The following is a 20,523-nucleotide window of genomic DNA, read 5'->3' as shown; positions in this document are numbered from 1 at the left end:
TAATTAGTATGGTGCACCAAAATCAATTTTCCAGGTTACCGTTTGAAAACCTGAACATTCATATTTCTATATTAGTTGATAACTGTGGTACTGTTAAGGATAATGGCATTGACCAAAATGAAATTCGCCTCTGATTATCCCCTTTCTATTTGAGAGATCAAGCGCAGGCTTAACTTCAGTCCTTGCCCGTCAATTCAATTACTTCCTGAACTCATTTGAAAGCGGCCTTTCTTGTGTGGTTTTTTTAGCCAAGCAAAATAACCCAAGTTAGGAATGAGATTAATAATTTTAGGCAAGAAGAATAGGAATCTTTGTTTGACGCGTGAGAGTGTTATAAGAATTTGTTAATATTATGGCCTTTTCATGGGCTTGAGGAATGGATTATTATCCATACTTTTTATAACGGTCTCCTTTACTCCATAAGGATGACCTTAAATCCAGCTTCTGACGAAGTCCACATGAATATCCCTCAAGATGTAGCCTATAATTTGATAGAAGAGATGGAAAAAAACAACCACTCACGGGGGAACGTGCGACAAGTCGCCTCTAAACCTTCCCCTAAGACCGATGGTCTTTATAAAGTTAGTGCGTTTGACCATATGATTGCAAAGGTGGGTGACCTTTATCAAAATAATTGATAGTTTAAGCATTACACCTCCCAATCCTGTTATACCTACCCCTGGTGCTTTTGTTGCCCTAGCTACTCTCTACTAAGATTGCCAAATGATCCTCGCTGGAGGATCCATCCAAGAAAATGCCAATTTTGTGAACAATAACCAGTAGAATAATCCGTATTATAGCACTTATAACTCAGGATGGCGTAACCATCCAAATTTCTCTTATAGGAAGAACCACCCTCAACAAGCTATGGGACCACCAAGTTTTCAAAAAGCTATGCCAACTGACCCTAAGAAATCCAATTTAGAACTTTTGATGGAAAATTCGTGATGATGCAAACTCGTCAAAACAATGAATTTAGAAATCAAAACCTCCTCACTAATGAGGCCTTTAGGTAGTTGACCACCAAGATTGAAAATGTTGCCACCCATAACAAAATTTTGTAGACTTAAATCTGCCAAGTTGCTAAACAACAAGCTTCTACCTCCGTCGCTTCAAGGTCATTTCTGGGGCAACCTGAGCGAAATTCTAAAGGACACTTAAATATTGTGATAACTCGTAGTGGTAAGCAAGTGGGTAGTTCTAATGAGAGAGAAAATATGGTTGAAGAGAGTGAACCAACGCACCTAAAATGAAGGTTGTTGAAGAGGTTGAGAAGGAAGCCCCTAATGTTGCTCCTCCTCTATACAAACCAACCATCCTTTTCCACAAAGGATTATAAAGGCTAAAGTGGAGGCCCAAATTAAGTTTTTTGTGGAACTCCTTAAAAAGATCCACCTAAATGTGCCTTTCACCAAGGCACTAACTCAAATGCCATATTATGCTAAGTTCCTAAAAGAATTTCTTTCTAATAAAAGGAAATTAGAGGCCATGTAACTATGGTTGTGACTCTTGATAGCAGTGTTGTAATTCAAAATATGGGGATCCTAAGTAGGCATGACAACGGGGCGGGTCGGGGACGGTTTTTACCTCTCCCGAACCCAAACCCGAATCCCTACACAATCCCCGTTCCCCGCCCCAACTCCAAACGGGGATGGGGAATCAAAACCCAAACCCGTCCCAAACGGGTTCGGGTTGGGTTCGGGTATCCCCGCCCCGCCACCATTCATTTAGTAAAATCAATTTTTTAATAGAAATATTTATTTTTCCAAAATAAAATTACATTACAAATAATAAAATAAAACAATCTAAAAAAATTCCATACATACATTTCAAATATTTTAAATAATAAATTCAAATTAAAATATCAAAACATTGACCACATATTTAATATTTTAAATTATCAAAAATAAATAATAATGTACATAGTAAAATAAACGGGGCGGGTTCGGGGACGGGTTCGGGGTGGGTACTAGTGTCCCCATTACCCGACCCGTCCCCATATTTTAAAATCGGGGAAAACCCAAACCCAAACCCAGTCAAAGCGGGTTTTCCCCGTCAACTTCGGGGCGGGTTCGGGTTGGTACCCGTGGGTACGAGTTATATTGCCATGCCTAATCCTAAGCCTAAGTATCAGAGGAGTTTATCTATCCCTTGTCAAATAGGCACCATGAACTTTGAGAGAGCACTTTGTGATTTAGGGCCCATCGTTAGCCTAATGCCCTTGTTTGTATGTAAGAAGTTAGACATGTGTGAGATGAAACTGGAAAATGTGTCTCTGCAACTGGTAGATAGATTGGTTAAGTACCCATAGATGTGCTAGAGGATGTCCTGGTGATGGTATGAGAGTAATATATGCCATTAAGCTTATTCATAATTAACATCGATGAGGATTCTCAAATCCCGATACTCTTAAGTAGGACCTTCTTAGCTATGGCGAGAAGAGGGGGGGGGGCATCATCGATGTTTAGAGAGGAAAGTTATCTTTCAAGGTAGGGGAAGAGAAGATAGAGTTTATAATAGAAAAACTGAAGAAAAATCCTTCATTAAGAGATTCTTGTTGTTTAGTAGATTCAATCATCGGTTATGTTCAAGAGAGCATATCAAAGTATCCTCCAACTAATAAGTTGGAAGAGTGATTTCTTGATAGCGCCAAGGTTTAGAAAGAAAACACTAAAGCTAAGGTTTATGGAGAAGTTTTGGACAAGAGTCCCATTCCTACTAACCAAAGCCTTGAAACGACTGTTGTGCAAGGTGATTAACCTAAAAACCAAACACCCCAACTTGGGGTGAAGAAAGATAAGTCTAAGAAGAAGAAAAGAGTGAAAGAGAAGGTCCACGAAAAATTGGAAGAAAAATATGAGCCTAAAAGGAGGAAGAAAAAGGAGGAGAGATGTATGGCATGGATGACTAGAATTAGTTAGGCCCTAAAAATAGTTAAGGGAGATGATATGGACTCAAGTTTGAAAGAAGCATCCTCATGAGTTTGAGGGTGTAGGTGGTCGAGCCAAACAACCTTAAACAAAGTGTTACGTGGGAGGCAACCCACGTTTATTGTTATTTATTATTTTTTTTCGCTCTTCATTTTTTCCCTCTGCTTCAGCAAACGAAAATGAACAAAACTCCTTTCTTCTTCAAACCTTCAACTTCTTCTATGACCAACTCAAACAAAAACAAAACACTCCCCTCCGTTGTGAAGCTCACGCAACTACTCACCATTGATGGCAAGGAATATGTTCCTGAACCTCCTTTCGCTGAAGAAAAAGCCAAAATCTGGCATTCTCAGGTATTAATCTCTTTCTCCCTATCTAACAAACCTCTAGCATTCTTAGGTCCACTCCCATAGAATCGTCAACCTGAGATAACTCAGAAAAATTCATTTTTTCCTACCAGTCATCTTTCTGAACCACTAGTTTCTTCTTAAAAACAAGATGAGAGTTGCACAAAGAATAACAAAAAAACATCTCAATCTCAATAATAATAACTAAACAACAAAAATAACAACAATAACAACTCAAAAGCAATAATCTCAATCTCAAAAACTACAACAACATCATTAATAAACCTATTACATACTTATCTCAACAAAAGCAACATCATATAACAATCAATCTCAGTCTAATGAACAACAACAACATTAAACAACAACTCAAAAACAACAATCCCCATCTGAAAAAAACTACAACAACATCAACAATAAACCTATTACGTACTTATGTCAATAAAAACAAGAATATATAACTTTCAATCCCAGACTAACCAACAACAACAACATTAAACCTCAAAGTTTTAAGGTCTCAACAACAATAACAAAAATAACAAAAACAACAACAACAACAATATTAATGTAACATGAATAGTGATGTTTCACTACCAGATATGTTAAGAAGAAGTCAAAGAAATGACTTCGGTCTTTCTTTATTGCAAGTATCGAACGAGAGCCATAAACAAATCATCTTCATATGTCCTTTTTTTTACGAGTTGGAGAATATATGAATATAGAGTCACGATATGATGTCGAACGAGTTAAGGATGATACATGTTTAGGACTATCGTTGTTAATGGAAATGATAAACTTTGTTAGGATTCTAGGTGTGTTATTTTAGGCAAGTGAAATTGAACAAAACTACAAGCTAAACTACAAATATAAAAGTAAACTATTTCACCTTAGTTGAAAATCATAACCGGTGAGAAAAGTCTAACATTTCACACGGTGAAAAGTGATTTATTTTTTATTTAAAATAAAATATGAAGGAAAACAACACTATAAAATAAAATAAATCATTAAAAAGAAATAAAAACATAAACTGCAATTGATAGGATTCGAAGCGTGCCCCTAAGTTAGTTTTTCCCTCGATTTCTAATACCACAGAGATAATATATGGTATTTAAAAAAAATGTGGCGCACCAAAAATTATACCTCGTCTATTTATTGATTGAGATGAAAACTTTGTCATAAATGTATTATTTGTAATAATGTCTCTAGGCACCCCTACAAGCTTAAGGGCGCCACACATCTCTACTTTTTTACAAGTACAAACACATTGTTACAAATTTAATGATAGTGAATCCTTTAAATAAAGGTTTGCACCAATACATTTATTGACCATGTAAAAAGGATCAATATTATGTAAAAGTCTTGGTTAACATTAAAGTATATATATATATATATATATATATATATATATATATATATATATATATATATATATATATATATATATATATATATATATATATATATATATATATATATATATATTATGTTTTCGCTTAATTTTTTATTTAAATTATGTTGTATATATTATTGTTAATATGAGAATATAAAAGCGTCTTTGAGAGACTTGAAAGACACATCATTATATCTTTTAAGATTATATGAATTGAATTGATTTGTAATTCATGAACAGAATAAAGTTGCTGAATAACTTGTGGCCGTTGTGATATCATGTTTTTAGAGTAATGTAAAAATCAGAATAATATCAAGATCCAATTTCAATTTTTTGGTAACATTTTCTTCCAAACAACAATTAATAATACACATGCGTTGAATAAAAAACAAGGATGACTAAAATATTTAATACATGGAATCACAATTAGCTAAAGTTAGAAAGAAACAATGACAAGGAAAACTGCAAATCTACGTTGCGATATTGTCTATGATTTCAGGCAGCAGTTTGAGTTGCAGACATCATCTATCTCTTGATCATAAACCATGATTGGTGTTTCTCCTCTTGCAACAATATTTCTTTAACGATGATATCTTCAATTTCTTAGCAATTACGGGCTTAAGCTCATAGTACATTCTTAAAAAAGCTTCAATCCCCGGAGCAATCGAAATTAAATAAAAAATGATGAGAGTAATTATTGAACTGATATCAGTAGGGGATATCCGATACATAGAAAATAAATAACTAGAGGTAAAACAGTGCAGTGCACTGTCTATTATTCCTCTTGGTATCATAATAACTATTGATATAGTTGATAGAAAAAAGGAAGTCATATTCAAAATTAAGAACATAAAGAATTCTGGTCTTGACAAGATTGAATTCCCAGCATCTTTAGGTCTAGAAATAGTAGAATCGGAGGAAGTGATGTTCATATTATGGTCATCACTAGCACTAAACTGGTAAGTTCCACCAGGTGGACTCAGTGCTGATTGATACGTGGCTGTTGCAATAAGAGTCGCAACTATCAACCAAGTGTTACGTTGTTCCTCTAATATATTACCTCTAATGCGAAGTATATAAGTTGTCACTAAATGTCTGATTGTGGTTTTTGGTCTGAGTTTATCTGCATATGTGGGAGCATTGGTGATTTGCGAGGTCGATTTTGCTCCAGCACACAACAATATACTCCTTATTTCGGCATTGGCTGCCATGTCCAATGCAGTTTTGTTCTCCAAGTTCTTTTCGTTCAAATTTATCCTACTCTTTACCAACCGTCCAAGTGCCTTCACTACCTAGTGATTAATGAAAAAACATTGGTAAAGAAAAACCTTCAAATTTTAATACCAAAAATCTAAGTCCAATGAATTATTTCATCATTTAGAGGACAAAAAGGTTACCCGTGGCTCCGAATTTCTTTGTGCTAAAATATGCAAAATGGTGTTGTCATCCTCATCCTTCCAATTTAGTATTTTATATTGAGTCCTCCTAGCACCTCTCACGATATTTTCTCTAAGAAAGCAAACAAGAAGATCAAGAGCTTCGTACTGTTCCTTCTTGACAGCAATATGCAGTGCAGTTTCACCCTTCACAGTCACATCTTCGATGGATTTCGGACAAACAAAGAGGAATTTAGCTAAAAGTTCAACCTCACCAATTTGACTTGCAAAATGAAGAGGAGTTAAACCTTCCCTCCCTCTGGTTCTAACAAGATCTTTATTCATGTTAACAAACCGAGACAACATCCTCTCTTGGTCATTTTGCATAGCGAGATGAACCGGGCTGAATCCTTGGGGATTTAGCTTCAAAGCAAATGAAGGTTTCAAATTCATAATCTCAATGGCAAATCGGATATGCCCCAAAGATGTGGCGATATGCAAAGGAGTTTCAACAAATGGTATTGAATCAATAATCTCCAAAATGGATGGATCATCATGAATTACTGTGTACAGGAGATCTATATCACCTGTTTCAGCTGCAGCTTTCAATTGGTCAACACTATTTATGTTCATGGTTGAAACTCAGTAATTTGTGCAAGATAAAACAAAATATACGTTTTCTTATTCATATCACACCACTTGAGTTCTCATTTATAAAAGAATATGTTTGAATCTATTCACACGTCGTACTGTCTCTTATTTCTACACCTTTTGATTTTAGGCCAAATTATTTTATTAAAAAGCAGTTTTGAAAAGTAGAAAAGTATATAATGAAGAAAGAGGTAATAATAAAATAAGATTTGTAAAGAAAGTGTTGGGAGGAGCTCCATGAAATTTCTTTGGAGCTACCAAGTTCATGCCTTTTTATCGTTTTATCCCACCTAAAGCAAAAGTAGGTTGAACCATTTGATGATTAAGGCTACACCCACTTGAAAAAAAGTGTTTGTTATAAAATATAAGCTTGAATGCACGTTTGATATTTTAATTTTTTTTAATTTTTTAGTTTCTTATAAAAACCACCTCTTATTTGATATTTAGTGGATTTTTCATCCCCTTTAAATTTGATTAAACTACGGTAAGAAATAGATTTTTACATCGGTTGAAATATGAGTTTTTACCACCGACGGATTCAGGACGGATCCAGATAATATATATTAGTGTGGCTAAACATTAAAAAATAATAACTAAATTATATTAAAAATAATAAATAATATTATTTAATATAATATATTTATAATAAAAATCGTTTATTAAATACGAGGAATTAGCAAATATGAGTGAGAGAGAAATTTGAGAGGGGATGATAGTGTTTCAAAAATCGGAGCGGACTTGTCGGTCAATACCGAAAACTAGAGGGGTCATCAGTTTGGTTTGAGTGTTGTATCAAGTTAACTATTGAATCAGTGAGAATTAGCCAAAATTGACCAAAATATATAAAAAATGGCGAACTAGCGGTTTTGAAAAATCAACTAGTTCAATGCTTGATTTTTTTCCTTAGACAAAACAACATCGATTTGATAATCTATATAAAGCAAGTTAAAATATAAGTAGACTTTGTTCAAAACTGTTTTAGAACAACTTTTCTTCTATGAAATTAAGTTTATTTGACACTGCAGTTATTTCGTTATTCAATTTATTTTACAATTAGACTTTGTTCAAAATTTATTTGAATTTATATTTTGTTGTGTGTGATGATTATATTTAGAATTTGAAGTTAAAGAATAAACTTGTTAAATGATGATATTTTGAACATTAGTAGATGTTGTGATATTTTTAGAGACTGAGTCATTCAGTTCGACTGATTTAATAACTATATAATTTTGTTATTGACATCGGTTTATTCAACTGAATTATCCAGTTTAATCTAGTTTGGTCATGTGGTTCAACCAATGAACCAATGATCCAGTACTCTTATCGATTTGATGATTAGTCCAATTTTTAAAATGTTAAATGGTGGGATCCGAGCACTACGCCAAAAATGACTTTTAACAGCGCATCTTAGACAGCGCTTTTAAAAGAAAGCGCTGTCTAAGGTTAAAATTAAAAACAAACACGGAAAATGTTCCAAGAAAATAATAAAAGCGCTGTCTAATGGGGGGTCTTAGACAGCGCTTTCTAAAAGCGCTGTCTAAGACCCCCCCTTAGACAACGCTTTTAGAAAGCGCTTATAAATATAGACTTTAGACAGCGCTTTTGGTAAAGCGCTGTCTAAAGTCTTTAAATTAAAAAAAAAAATTAAAACCAAAAGCGCTGTCTAAGGGGGGGTTTAGAAAGCGCTTTTGGAAAGCGCTGTCTTAGGCATACCTTAGAAAGCGCTTTCCACAAAAGCGCTGTCTAAGGTCTTATTAAAATAAAATTTCAGACCACAAAAGCGCTTTCGTTCTCTGTTCTTTTGTTTTCCCTCTTCTTCACTCACCTCAAAAACTTACGCCATTTCCTCTTCCCCTCAATCTCCATCAGCCGTAACCTTCTTCTCAACTCACACAATAACCCTACCTTCTCACTCTCGGCGGCCGTGCTCACGTATTTCTCTCTGGAAACAAACCCTAAATAACTTTGGTACCGGCGGTGCTCACATATTTCTTCTCACTATACCGGCAGCGAAACAAACCCTTCCTTCTCACTGTACCGGCGGTGCTCACGTACTTCTCACCATAACCACACCTTGGTAAGTCTCTTTCTCAAACCCTAAATAACTTTGGTACCACATGCATGTTGAAGTAGAGGTAATGACTACATTGTATTCATTCTTGCATATGTGAATGTTTATGGTTTGTGAGTGATATTTGATTTTATATAATGTGTTATAGATGAACATTATGTGTGAAAACTCTTGCCCCATTTTATATTTTTCTGTATCACCAATGTGCAAGATCTTGTGTTTTTGGTAAAGAATATCAATATGCAAATTCTGCACTGTACAAATCATCTCATATATAGTACACTGTTCTTTACTAAATAGGAATGAATTAAAAACCACTCTTTTGTACATGCTGAAATGAAGGCACACCATAAGAAAATCGATGACAGTGAATAATCTCATTTCTTATCAAATACAGAAAAGCAGTTTTGTAGAAGTTTAGTATAAGTCCTTGGAAGAAGCAAGATAAGTACTAAATAATCAATTACATAACATAATTCCAGGAGACAAGCCAGCAAATAATAATTTAAAAGTACTGACTAAGCGGTTAAATCAGGTATAGCATAAAAAGGGAACCAGGATCATTGTGGTAAACTCAGTCATATAAAATGACCCAAATTTTGAGATTTTGAAGTTTATTCTGTTGCCTTAGGGTTGAATGTTGGTTTTGAAGTTGAACCAGTTAGTGTTTAGGGAATTAAAGTGTTAGTTTGAAATGTTAGTTAAGTTAGTAAGTTAGTGAAAAGTAGTTAGTTGGTTAATGATAATATGATTGTTAGTTGAGTTGATTCGATAGTTAGCTATGAAACTGTTAATTATGTGTCAGAGACTGTTAGAGATTAATTAGAACAGTTTTGTTAGTAGGACTGTTATGAAATTTGAAATGTGATTCAGTTAGTTATTTAGGAAAGTTGGTTATTAGTCATGTTTGAATTGGCAAATAAAGTTAGTAAGTTAGTTAATATTGAATGGACAAGGTTTATTAGTGTATTTTGAAATCAGTTATTGAAATGCTAATAGGAGTTAAAGTAGTAGTTAGTGTATCAATTTAGTAACTCATGCTAGTCTGAAAAGAACAAGCTACAAAGTTTGGTGACAGGTGAATACTAGTTAGGATGTTAAATGGATTTTGGTGAATGTATTTTGAAATCAATTTGAATGTTCATTGAAACTACTATGGAATAATAGTTTTGACCAGTTGAATGTTCAAAGATACTACCTTAGTTATGTATTTTCGTCTGGATTAATTGTTTACTTTAATAAGTAGGAAAACCATGGATAAAACATGGATCTGTGCCGATCGAATGACCAAAGAGTACGAGAGTGGGGTCTTGGAATTCGTTAAGTATGCTGTTCAACACGCTGAAAACCCCAGACGAATGCATTGTCCTTGCTTGCGTTGTTGTTATATTGGTAAGGTTGACGCACATGGATTGAAATCGCATTTGCTGAGGCATGGAATTGATCAAAGTTATCAGTGTTGGATATTTCATGGTGAGAAAATTAACGAGAATGTTGAATCGAGTGGAAAAAGTAATACGACCTATGCTTCATACGACAAAGACACGGAAACATACGATTGTGATCGAGTTGAAGAGATTGTAGAAGCACTGGAAGAAGATCTTCATGATTGTCCTGAAATGTTTGAGAGGATGGTAAGCGATGCAGAGAAACCGTTGTACAAAGGTTGCACTAAATTCTCAAGACTTTCTGCGGTATTAAAGTTGTACAACTTAAAGGCGGGCAATGGATGGTCGGATAAAAGTTTCACAGAGTTGTTGGCCCTTATGAGAGAAATGCTACCGGATGATAATGTTCTTCCTAATCGAACCTATGAGGCAAAAAAAATGTTGTGCTCTATTGGCATGAGCTATGATAAGATACATGCTTGTCCTAACGATTGCATTTTGTTTCGTAACGAATATGCAATGTTAACTGAGTGCCCTAAATGCGGTTTGTCTCGATATAAGAAAAGATTATCTCCCGCAAAAGTCTTATGGTATTTTCCGATAATTCCGAGATTTAGGCGCATGTTTCGTAGTGAAACCGATGCAAGACATCTTACTTGGCATGCAGATGAAAGAATTATTGATGGAATGTATCGGCATCCGGCTGATTCACCACAGTGGTAGAAGATTGATAATGATTATCCTGAGTTTGGATCAGAAGCAAGAAACCTTCGATTGGCATTATCTACTGATGGAATGAACCCACATGGTCTTCAAAGTATCTCACATACCACATGGCCTGTGATTCTTATGATTTATAACCTACCTCCGTGGCTATGTATGAAGCGTAAGTACATGATGTTATCTATGTTAATCTCTGGGCCTAAACAACCAGGGAATGACATAGACGTATACTTGACACCTCTGATCGAAGATTTAAAGATTTTGTGGGAGAACGGTGTGGAGGTTTATGATGGATATAGGAAAGAAAGTTTCAATTTGAGGGCGATGTTGTTTGGCACAATTAATGATTTTCCAGCATACGGGAATCTATCTGGGTATAGCATTAAAGGTCAACGTGCGTGTCCTGTTTGTGAAGACGGAACCGATACGATTCGATTGGAACTTTGCCAGAAGAATGTGTTTCTCGGTCATCGTAGATTCTTACATTCTAAACATCACTACCGTGGGTGGAGAAAAGCATTCAATGGAGACACCGAACATCGTAGAGCTCCACCCGCATTGTCAGGTGAACAAGTTTTTGAAAAGGTGAAAGATGTGCGTACTGAGTTTGGCAAGCCTTTTGCACATAAGATTGTGAAAGGTGGGTGGAAGAAAAGGTCGATATTTTTTGAATTGCCATATTGGAAGTCTTTGTACGTGAGACATTTTCTCGATGTTATGCATATTGAAAAAAACGTATTTGAAAGTGTTATCGGTACATTACTCAATATAAAAGGCAAGTCTAAGGATGACCTTAAAGCAAGGGAGGACATGTTAAAAATGGGAATGAGAACTGAATTAGCACCCGTGAAGAAAGGAAGACGAACATATCTACCACCTGCTGCTTTTACTTTATCTAGAAAGGAGAAAAAAAAATTGTGTAAGTCTCTGAGTGAAGTTAAGGTTCCAGAAGGATACTCATCTGATATCAGAAGACTTATTTCTATGAAAGACCTCAAGTTGAAGAATTTGAAGACACATGATTGCCATGTTATAATGGAACATTTCTACCGATAGGTATACGTTCTATTTTGCCAGAAAAAGTAAGAAGTGCCATAACTAAATTGTGTTTTTTCTTTAGGTCAATTTGTAGTAAGGTGATCGATCCCGAGATCTTACCAACACTACAAAAAGAGATTGTAATTACCTTATGTGAGCTTGAAATGTATTTTCCTCCGTCTTTTTTTGACATAATGGTTCATTTAGTTGTTCATCTTGTGAAAGAGACACAGTTGTGTGGACCAGCATATATGAGATGGATGTACCCTGCTGAACGGTATATGAAAATATTAAAAGGGTACGTGAAATCCCGAAGTCGACCAGAGGGTTGTATTGTTGAACGATACATTGTTGAAGAAGCTGTTGAGTTTTGTACTGAATATTTGTCCAACGTTCAATCGATTGGACTCCCCAGAGCTCAGATTTTCGACAAAATGGAAGGTAAAAAATTAATTGGGAATAAAATTGTGACAATATCAAGGGATGAACGGGATCAAGTTCATTTGTATGTTCTGCACAATAATAATGAGGTTGAGCCATATGTTGAAATGCACAAGGATGTACTCCGAAGGTTAAATCCGAACAGAAATGAAAATTGGATAGTTATAGAGCACAATCAAAGTTTCATACAATGGTTGAAGGATCATATTTATTTGAAGCGCTCTTCAGATCCTTCTTCGATAACAGAAATGTTGAGATGTTTGGCATATGGTCCAAGTTTGCATGTGTTTTCTCATAGCGCATATTCAATTAATGGATACACATTTTATACCAAAGAACAAGATGATAAGAGTATTATGCAAAATAGTGGTGTCACCGTGCTAGCTGAAGCAATGCATATATCAAGTATGAAGGACTTAAACCCCAAATATGCAAATTTGTCATATTTTGGAGTTATTGAGCACATTTGGGTATTTGATTACGAGAAGTTTCAGATTCCCATCTTTGGTTGCAAGTGGGTGAATAGTAGTGGCATACGAATGGATAAGTCTGGATTTTTGCAAGTTGATCTTACTAGGGTGGGGTACAAAGATGAACCTTTTATTCTAGCATCTCAAGCTAAACAAGTGTTCTATGTGAATGACCCGAAGAGTACAAAATGGTCTATAGTGCTTTTCTCTAACAAAGTGATTGATGATAGCGGTGTCGATCAATGTGATATTGATGTTGAGAATGAGTCATGCATTAGATGGAATGAGTTGAATAGAAATGATGAAGTTGAGGATCTTATACCGGATGAGTCATATATAAGAAACGATCATAATGAGGGAATTTGGATCAATTCATCCGTACGCATTGCTAAGAAACAAGTGATTAATATTCCAACAAAGAAAAGAAAGAGATGTTAGTGACTTAGGTAAATTATCCATGGTTTCTTTATTTTTTTTTTTCAATTGTTTTGATTATAAGTTATATGTGATAATGAATGATTTCATTATATTTTTGTTTTCAATTGCTTTGATTATAAGTTATATCTGATAATGCATGATTTCTTTATTTTTTTGTTTTCAATTGCTTTGATTATAAGTTATATTTGATATTTGATGGTTTCCTTGGTTTATTACAGGTTAGACATGGCTGATAACCAACAGGAGGAAGTTAGTAAAAAGTATCCGCGGAAGAAGAAATTCGAAGAGGCATCACAGTAATGAGGAGGGTGGTCCAAGGAAGATCTCGAGGCATCATACTAGATGTCTGTTGGAACAACCAGGGACAGCTTATAGAACCTAATGGGCATACCTTAACTAGTTTTATCGGTGCACTAGTAAGGAATGAAATTCCCATTACATGTGATGATTGGAGAAACAAAGAGCTGAATGAGTCGAAAGAAAAAATTTGGAGTGAGATAAAGGTACAATCATTTGGCCCTTAATTATACGGTATCAATTATGTTTTTTCAATTACCGATACTAACTATCAATCTGTATGTTTTTCTTAGCGATGTTTTAACATCGAAGAAGAAAGAAGAGGTTTTTGTATGAAGTTGGCCGGAAAGCTTCTAAGAGGGTTTCAGACATTTTTATCATCCAAGTTCCTTAAGGATGCGGATGGTAATTTTGTGGATGCGGAGCTTCCTAAAAAATATGAAAGTTTGATATCGGCTGAAGAATGGGAAGCTTTCAAATCCAAAAGACAAGACCCGGTTTTTCAAAGAATAAGTGCTACAAATCGGGAAAGAGCATCAAGTCCCGCATATCCGTACCGAAAAGGACGTGTCGGATATGGACGCTTAGAACAATCCATGGTAAGTATTTATAAATTGCGATAACAAATTTGTTCATCATATATTAGTTTTATCTGATCAAATTGTATGACTTAATGTGTAGCTGCAGAAGGAGGAAAGTTCAGAAACATCTCTTCCTGCACATGTTTTGTGGAAGGAAGCCCGTGTGGGCAAATCTGGAGTTCCTCAAGAAGAAGTTTTACACGTATATCAGAAATGTGTAAGTATAACATTTTTTCAATAATTGAATAACATTTTTATACACAAATATTTGACAAGTATACGGTATTCATCTGATTTTTCAGGAGGAGCTATCTCAGTCTATATCTCTCAATGATACTAAGGGCATACTTAGTCGGGCATTAGATGTCCCTGAGTATTCTGGTCGGGTGAGGGGTAAGGGATTTGGAGTCACTCCGACCTCCCTGAGTGTTAAAAAAGGAAAGGCTCCTAGTAATCGGGAGCTTCATGCAAGACTGGAAGCCATGCAAGTTGAGCTTGATGCATTGAGGAGAGAAAGAGAGGCTAGCGCCTCAACAGTATATAGAGATGCTTCGGACAAAAACAGTATCAACTGTACCTTTCAGCCGAACATTCCAGAGGTAATTACATATAATTGTCTTAAATTGAACTATTTGCTTAAATTATGTATTTGACATATATACACATTAACGATTTCTTGTTATTATTGGTTTTAGGGCATTTCCCATTGTCAGCTGTATTTGTCGTCACCATACTATCGGATGGTTGGCAAGGGAAAAGTGCATAACGTTAGCGGAGTATTACTCCACACTAGAGAGCTCCCTGCTGGATGTTTGAAGGTATCAGTTGATATTGCAGTTGAGCCGAATGCAGCATTACCATATCCTAGCGATGATTCGGATGCAACAACGGTGCACGAAGCAGTAGGTTCGTTTGTTGCATGGCCGACAAACCTCATATGCGTAGGATATGAGGTATGCTTAAAACTTATGTTAACTTTAATGTGTATATTCAGAGTTTAAAATTTATGCTTAAAATTTTTACTTACATATTTTCCTTGGTTATGTTAAATAGACTCCCACAAAATCCAAATCAAAAGAAAATGAGGTTAGCAATGCCTCCGCACAACAAAAAAAGGAGGTTAGCAACGCCTCCGCACGGGTAAAAAGTTCTGGTGCTAAGAAGACCGTAGCTAGGAAAAAACCTACCACCAAGTATAGGTCGTGCCTCAGGACATTTCTAGAGATGACCGATATACCGACCGGAGGTGTTCGGACTGTACATATGGAGGTAGGGATTTTCGGCTTTGATCACGACCAAATGATTGGTAATGAAGACTTCATGCAAGTTTTTAGTCATGAAGAAATCGGCGTCACCGTTGTCAATACATATATTAGGTAAATCCGGTCTACTTTGTTTTATTAATTAAACAACTTATGTTAATGATGTTTACTTTATGTTAATCCGGTTTACTTTATGTTTCAAAAGAGGTGTTAATGATGTTTTTATATTAGGTTTTTGTATGACAAATTGATGCGCCCCAATGGTTTTGACGTGTCATTCGGATTCTTAGCACCCGCGACCGTCAACTTAGGTTTAATCTTAAGTAGACCGAATACCGTGACGGAGTACGTTCTTCAGAACCTCATGGACAATAAAGATGCGGAGAAGTTGTTTTTTATACCGTTTAATACCGGGTTAGCATTTCATTCTAAATTCATCTATTATAATTATTTTCCAAGTTACCATCTAACATTTGACTAATCATTACAGTGGACATTGGTTGTTGCTCGCAATCAATCCTATCCGAGAAATTGTGTATTATCTTGACTCGCTAGGAAATGATTGGACAACATACCCGGATATGAAGGTCCTAATTGACACGTAAGTGAGAATGTTCAAAATTTTTCTTAGTTTATGTGAATTGTTCTAATTGCTTCATTTTTATTTTATTAGCGTCCTACAAGCTTTTCGGGCCCAACGAGATATCCAAACCTCAAGGAGGGGCGCCAAGTCCATTACATGGATTAAAGTGGCGGTATATTTTTAATTACCACATTTTTTATTATATTAGTGATGACACTTGATAAAACTTAGGATTTATAATCCATATTTTTTTTTTCATATGTAGTGTCCTCAACAACGTAATCAAATAGATTGCGGGTATTTCATGTTGAGGTTTATGCGAGATACTCTTTCTTTGGGCCGATTAATGATTCCCACCGATGTATGTATTTCTAACTTATGAGTTATTTTTATATTTACACATATCTCATATAATTAAATAGTTGGAATTAATTCAAAATATGTTATATAATTATGTAGTACTTTGAGGAATTCAAGTGTGCATTTTATACAAAGGATCAAGTGGACGAAATCAAAGAGGAGTGGTGTCAATTCATGATAGAGCTCAAAGTTTTTTCATAAATTTGTGTAATTAATGTGTACATTTGTAGTATATGTAATGACTTGTAAATGTGTACATAAATTTGTATATATTTTGATACATTTAAGGAAAAATTGGTTTGAATTGGTATATATATATATTTGTTAGCCAAAAATTGGTAGAAAAAAGGCCAAAATGGCATGTATAAAATGTGATAACTGTCTGTCAAAATCTGGTTGAAAACAGGTAGAAATTCTGGTTTATAAACCTGGAAAAAATGTGGTTTAAAACAAAAGCTTCAAAAATTTTCGTATACATTAGACATCGCTTTTGTAAAAAGCGCTGTCTAAGGGGGGGATTAGAAAGCGCTTTAGGCAAAAGCGCTATCTAAGGGGGGGGGGGGGGGGGGGGGGGGGCTTAGACAGCGCTTTTTGAAAAGCGCTGTTGTTGGAAAGTATATTTTAGTGTCGGGTTTTTGTTATCGTATCCACAGAGATTGTAAGATATCACTGCCGTTCGATGGTTGTTTTAATCTTAACTTAATGTAACAATAGGGTTTTGGTTTTAATCAAGTTATCTTGCATACAAAGTAATTAATTGCGGTAAAAGTTATGTTTTGATTAAATGAGAAATATTGTCAAAGTTAGGTTTCAATGATTACATTACTTTGCATGTATTTGCTCGGTCAACAATCTTATAAACTCCTTTAGATGATAAATAATTTCACAAGGTCCTCTCAATGCGTTTCTCTCGAACACCCATTGTGAGTTTTGCCATTTTGATCCATTGTTTCTCTCGAACACAATCTATCAAAATGACAACCTTTGGGTTCAACCTTATGGTGAACAAAATCATTCGTTACTATCTCTAGCTAACAAACAAGTTTGGATGAAAACCTAGGTCAAGAATCGGTAAACATCTCTCGATCATAAACCAACACAAAAAGTTTTACATAGAAACAAAGTTTTCATCATATATTTACCGTTAAAGAGTTTACATATGAGGATCCTTACATTTACACACAAAGCTAGAAATCACCTACATCTAACCTTGACAAATGGATGACTTAGCTACTCATTTTCATGGTAGCTTGGTCGGCAAGTAAGGAAAGAAGGTTGATCAACATCCAAGTCGGATAATCGAAGTTGGATGGGAATCCACCTTCTTTTCGTGGAAGATGGTTGCTAGATGAAGAGAAAATGAAAAACTAGGGCATAAAAGCTCCCAAAACAATGCTGCCAAAATATCTAGAAAAAGTACAGAAATGGAAAAGTTGGTAAAAAAAATGAGGTATGGGGCAAAAAAGTGGCACCTACTACTTATAGACCTCAGCTGGTCTGTCATGTTCGCTAGGCGAGCAGAATAGCTCGCCTAGCGAGGGTCAAAAATGGGCACATAAGGCCCTGCGCCCAGAGAAATCAGGGTCTTGGTGAACTGTGATGTTCGCCTAGCGAACGTACCTTCGCCTAGCGAAGGACTCGCTTCAACCTTCGCCCCAGCGAGGTTGAGAGGTTTTGCTACTGTAATGCTCGCTGGGGACTCGCTAGAGCTTCGCCTAGCGAGTGAGTGCTGGCTGCGTTTTTTCACCAAAACAGAATGAACTCGCTACCACATTCCCCTTGAGCTCGCCTAGCGAATTAATTTGCTAATTTACTGGAGCTTTTCGCCTGGAACTCGCCTAGCGAACCAAAGCTTCGCCACAGCCTCGCCTAGCGAGCAGGCAGATGAAATGCTTGGTTGCTATGGTTCCTTTGCCAATTTCTTTGTGTCTTCATTTTCAATTAGTTCATGTCTTTCTTGCACAATAACATACAAATCAAAGGCACCAAGCTTGTTTATCAATGTAATGCATTCCATGTAAAACAAATGTGATTTTGACAATTTTAGCAAGGAAAAAGAGTGAAAAATGCCCACATATGATAGCTCAAATAAGCACTTTTGGGCATCTAACAGCTGTCTAAGCCCCCCCCCCCTTAGACAGCGCTTTTGCCTAAAGCGCTGTCTAAGGTATACCTAAAAAAATTAAAATAGGGGGGGCTTAGACAGCGATTTTTGAAAAGCGCTGTCTAAGCCCCCCCCTTAGACAGCGCTTTGGCCAAAAGCGCTGTCTAAGGTATACCTAAAAAAATTAAAATAGGAGGGTCTTAGAAAGCGCTTTTGGCCAAAGCGCTGTCTAAGGGGGGGGGGGGGGGGGGGGCTTAGACAGCGCTTTTAAGATTTAAAAAAACGCTGTCTAAACCTTTAGCAGTGGAGGTTTAGACAGCGCTTTAAAGCGCTGTCTAAGGCTAAAAAAAGCGCTGTCTAAGGTCTTGTTTGGCGTAGTGGAGAAGAAGATAAATAAAAGAAAGAGAAATGATATATATATATATATATATATATATATATATATATATATATATATATATAATATATATATTATATATATATATATATATATATATATATATATATATATATATATATATATATATATTATATATATATATATATATATATATATATATATATATATATAGAGAGAGAGAGAGAGAGAGAGAGAGAGAGAGAGAGGAGAGAGAGAGAGAGAGAGAGAGGTAAGAAAAATTGGTGTGGCTTTAGCCACATTATACCTTAACATACATTCGTCCGTGGTTGGGTTGCCGAGGTAATGTAGGATGTTATGGATAGTCTGATACTTTTTTTCTTAAGCATTATCGTTCGAAGTGAAAAGTGGCTTTAGTCATGAGTTTGATTTCAAGCAATAACATTTTCAAAATAACGCATGGACTTTTTTCATCGGTTGGGAGTTTCAACCGAGGTGACATATAACTCCCAATTTTTTCTCTTGGCTTGGACTTTTAAATGACGGGATATGTGTGAGGGGATCACATTTTCTCTCGGTTATGATTTTTAACTAAGGGAAGATCCAATGTGTTTTCTACTTCTTTATTGTGCGGTAGACATTTTGGGTTGAACGAAATTTATTTAGAAGCATAAAAATTTTATTTTTTTATTAATATATGTATTTCATACAAAACATATTAATGTGTTGCTTACTTTTTAATTTATTATCATTCACTATTTTTCTTTTGGGTTGCAATATCTTCGGTAGATAATGCAATTTCTTCTTTGTTAAAGAAATGGTTATGCTTTTACAAAATAGATAAATAAAAAAAACGAATGATTAAACTTTAAAATAAATTTCCTTAATTGATTGCTGATTCCTTGAACAACTTTTATTTCGTTCAGCCAAACATATCAAGAGTACAACAAACTGACCAAATATACAACCTATAGAAAGCCACGATTAACCTGAAGAATACAAAAATCTAACATATTTCCTTACCACCCCACTATTCCAATTGCCTTATCAGAACTTGAATTATTTCCTTAAGATAAACTTAAGCAAAAACAATTCTCTTGTACTTTGTGACCCAAAGTCAATCCATTGATGCCACCACCTTATAATATTCAACACGAGAACAAAGTGTTATTTAAATATGATATCATGAAAAGTTTGTTAGAATAAGATTTGGTTCTGCATCTATACCTTGAGTTTTGATGATAACAATGTTGTATTTGTGTGGGAACAATTTTGGTACCCTAATGATTTGTTATTGTGTAGCTTTAACAGTCAGTTTTGATTCTGAATATATGACGTACAACATCATCAGTTTATGAACAATGTGCTCCAAATCCTCTTTTGCGCCAGCTATTAGAAGTTCTGAAAGATGTTCAATATTGCTGCTACAATGATCTTTCTGCTTCTGTGCCGATTCACTCCTAATAAGCTTCTGAGGAGACACTATGTTGTTGTTGCAATGTTCTCTTAGTTCATGCTTCTGGACGTGACTCTGATCACCAAACTTATGAAGAACGGAAAGCTTCTGAAGTTGTGTTATATAGCTGAAGATTTTGAAGATCTCAAGTCAAATTATTGAAGTTATCAAGGTTCTGACTGAAGATTCTGAAGATACTAAATATCTCAAGTCAGACTACTGATGTTGTCATGGTTCTAACCAAAGATTCTGAAGTTTC

The 20,523-nt window shown here is 35.4% G+C and overlaps 1 protein-coding gene and 1 non-coding gene across 2 annotated transcripts; both read right to left on the bottom strand.

Moving 5' to 3' along the window:
• Positions 1-260: 260 nt before the first annotated feature.
• LOC127077536 (small nucleolar RNA R71) lies at positions 261-370 on the bottom strand. The gene has a single exon (XR_007787333.1). It is a non-coding gene; the product is annotated as a small nucleolar RNA R71 (small nucleolar RNA).
• A 4,695-nt stretch (positions 371-5,065) lies between these two features.
• Positions 5,066-6,747, bottom strand: LOC127135458 (ankyrin repeat-containing protein BDA1). The gene is made up of 2 exons (XM_051062161.1): positions 6,065-6,747; positions 5,066-5,959 (listed from the first exon to the last, which is right to left on the bottom strand). Exons 1-2 carry the CDS (start codon positions 6,674-6,676, stop codon positions 5,204-5,206), a joined length of 1,368 nt encoding a protein of 455 aa, XP_050918118.1. The 5' UTR covers positions 6,677-6,747; the 3' UTR covers positions 5,066-5,203.
• Positions 6,748-20,523: the final 13,776 nt, after the last annotated feature.

This window comes from Lathyrus oleraceus, chromosome 4, assembly GCF_024323335.1.
Source record: "Lathyrus oleraceus cultivar Zhongwan6 chromosome 4, CAAS_Psat_ZW6_1.0, whole genome shotgun sequence".
Lineage (NCBI taxonomy): Eukaryota > Viridiplantae > Streptophyta > Magnoliopsida > Fabales > Fabaceae > Lathyrus > Lathyrus oleraceus.
Note: the sequence above shows the minus strand (reverse complement) of the source record. Positions and strands in the feature narration are given on the sequence as shown.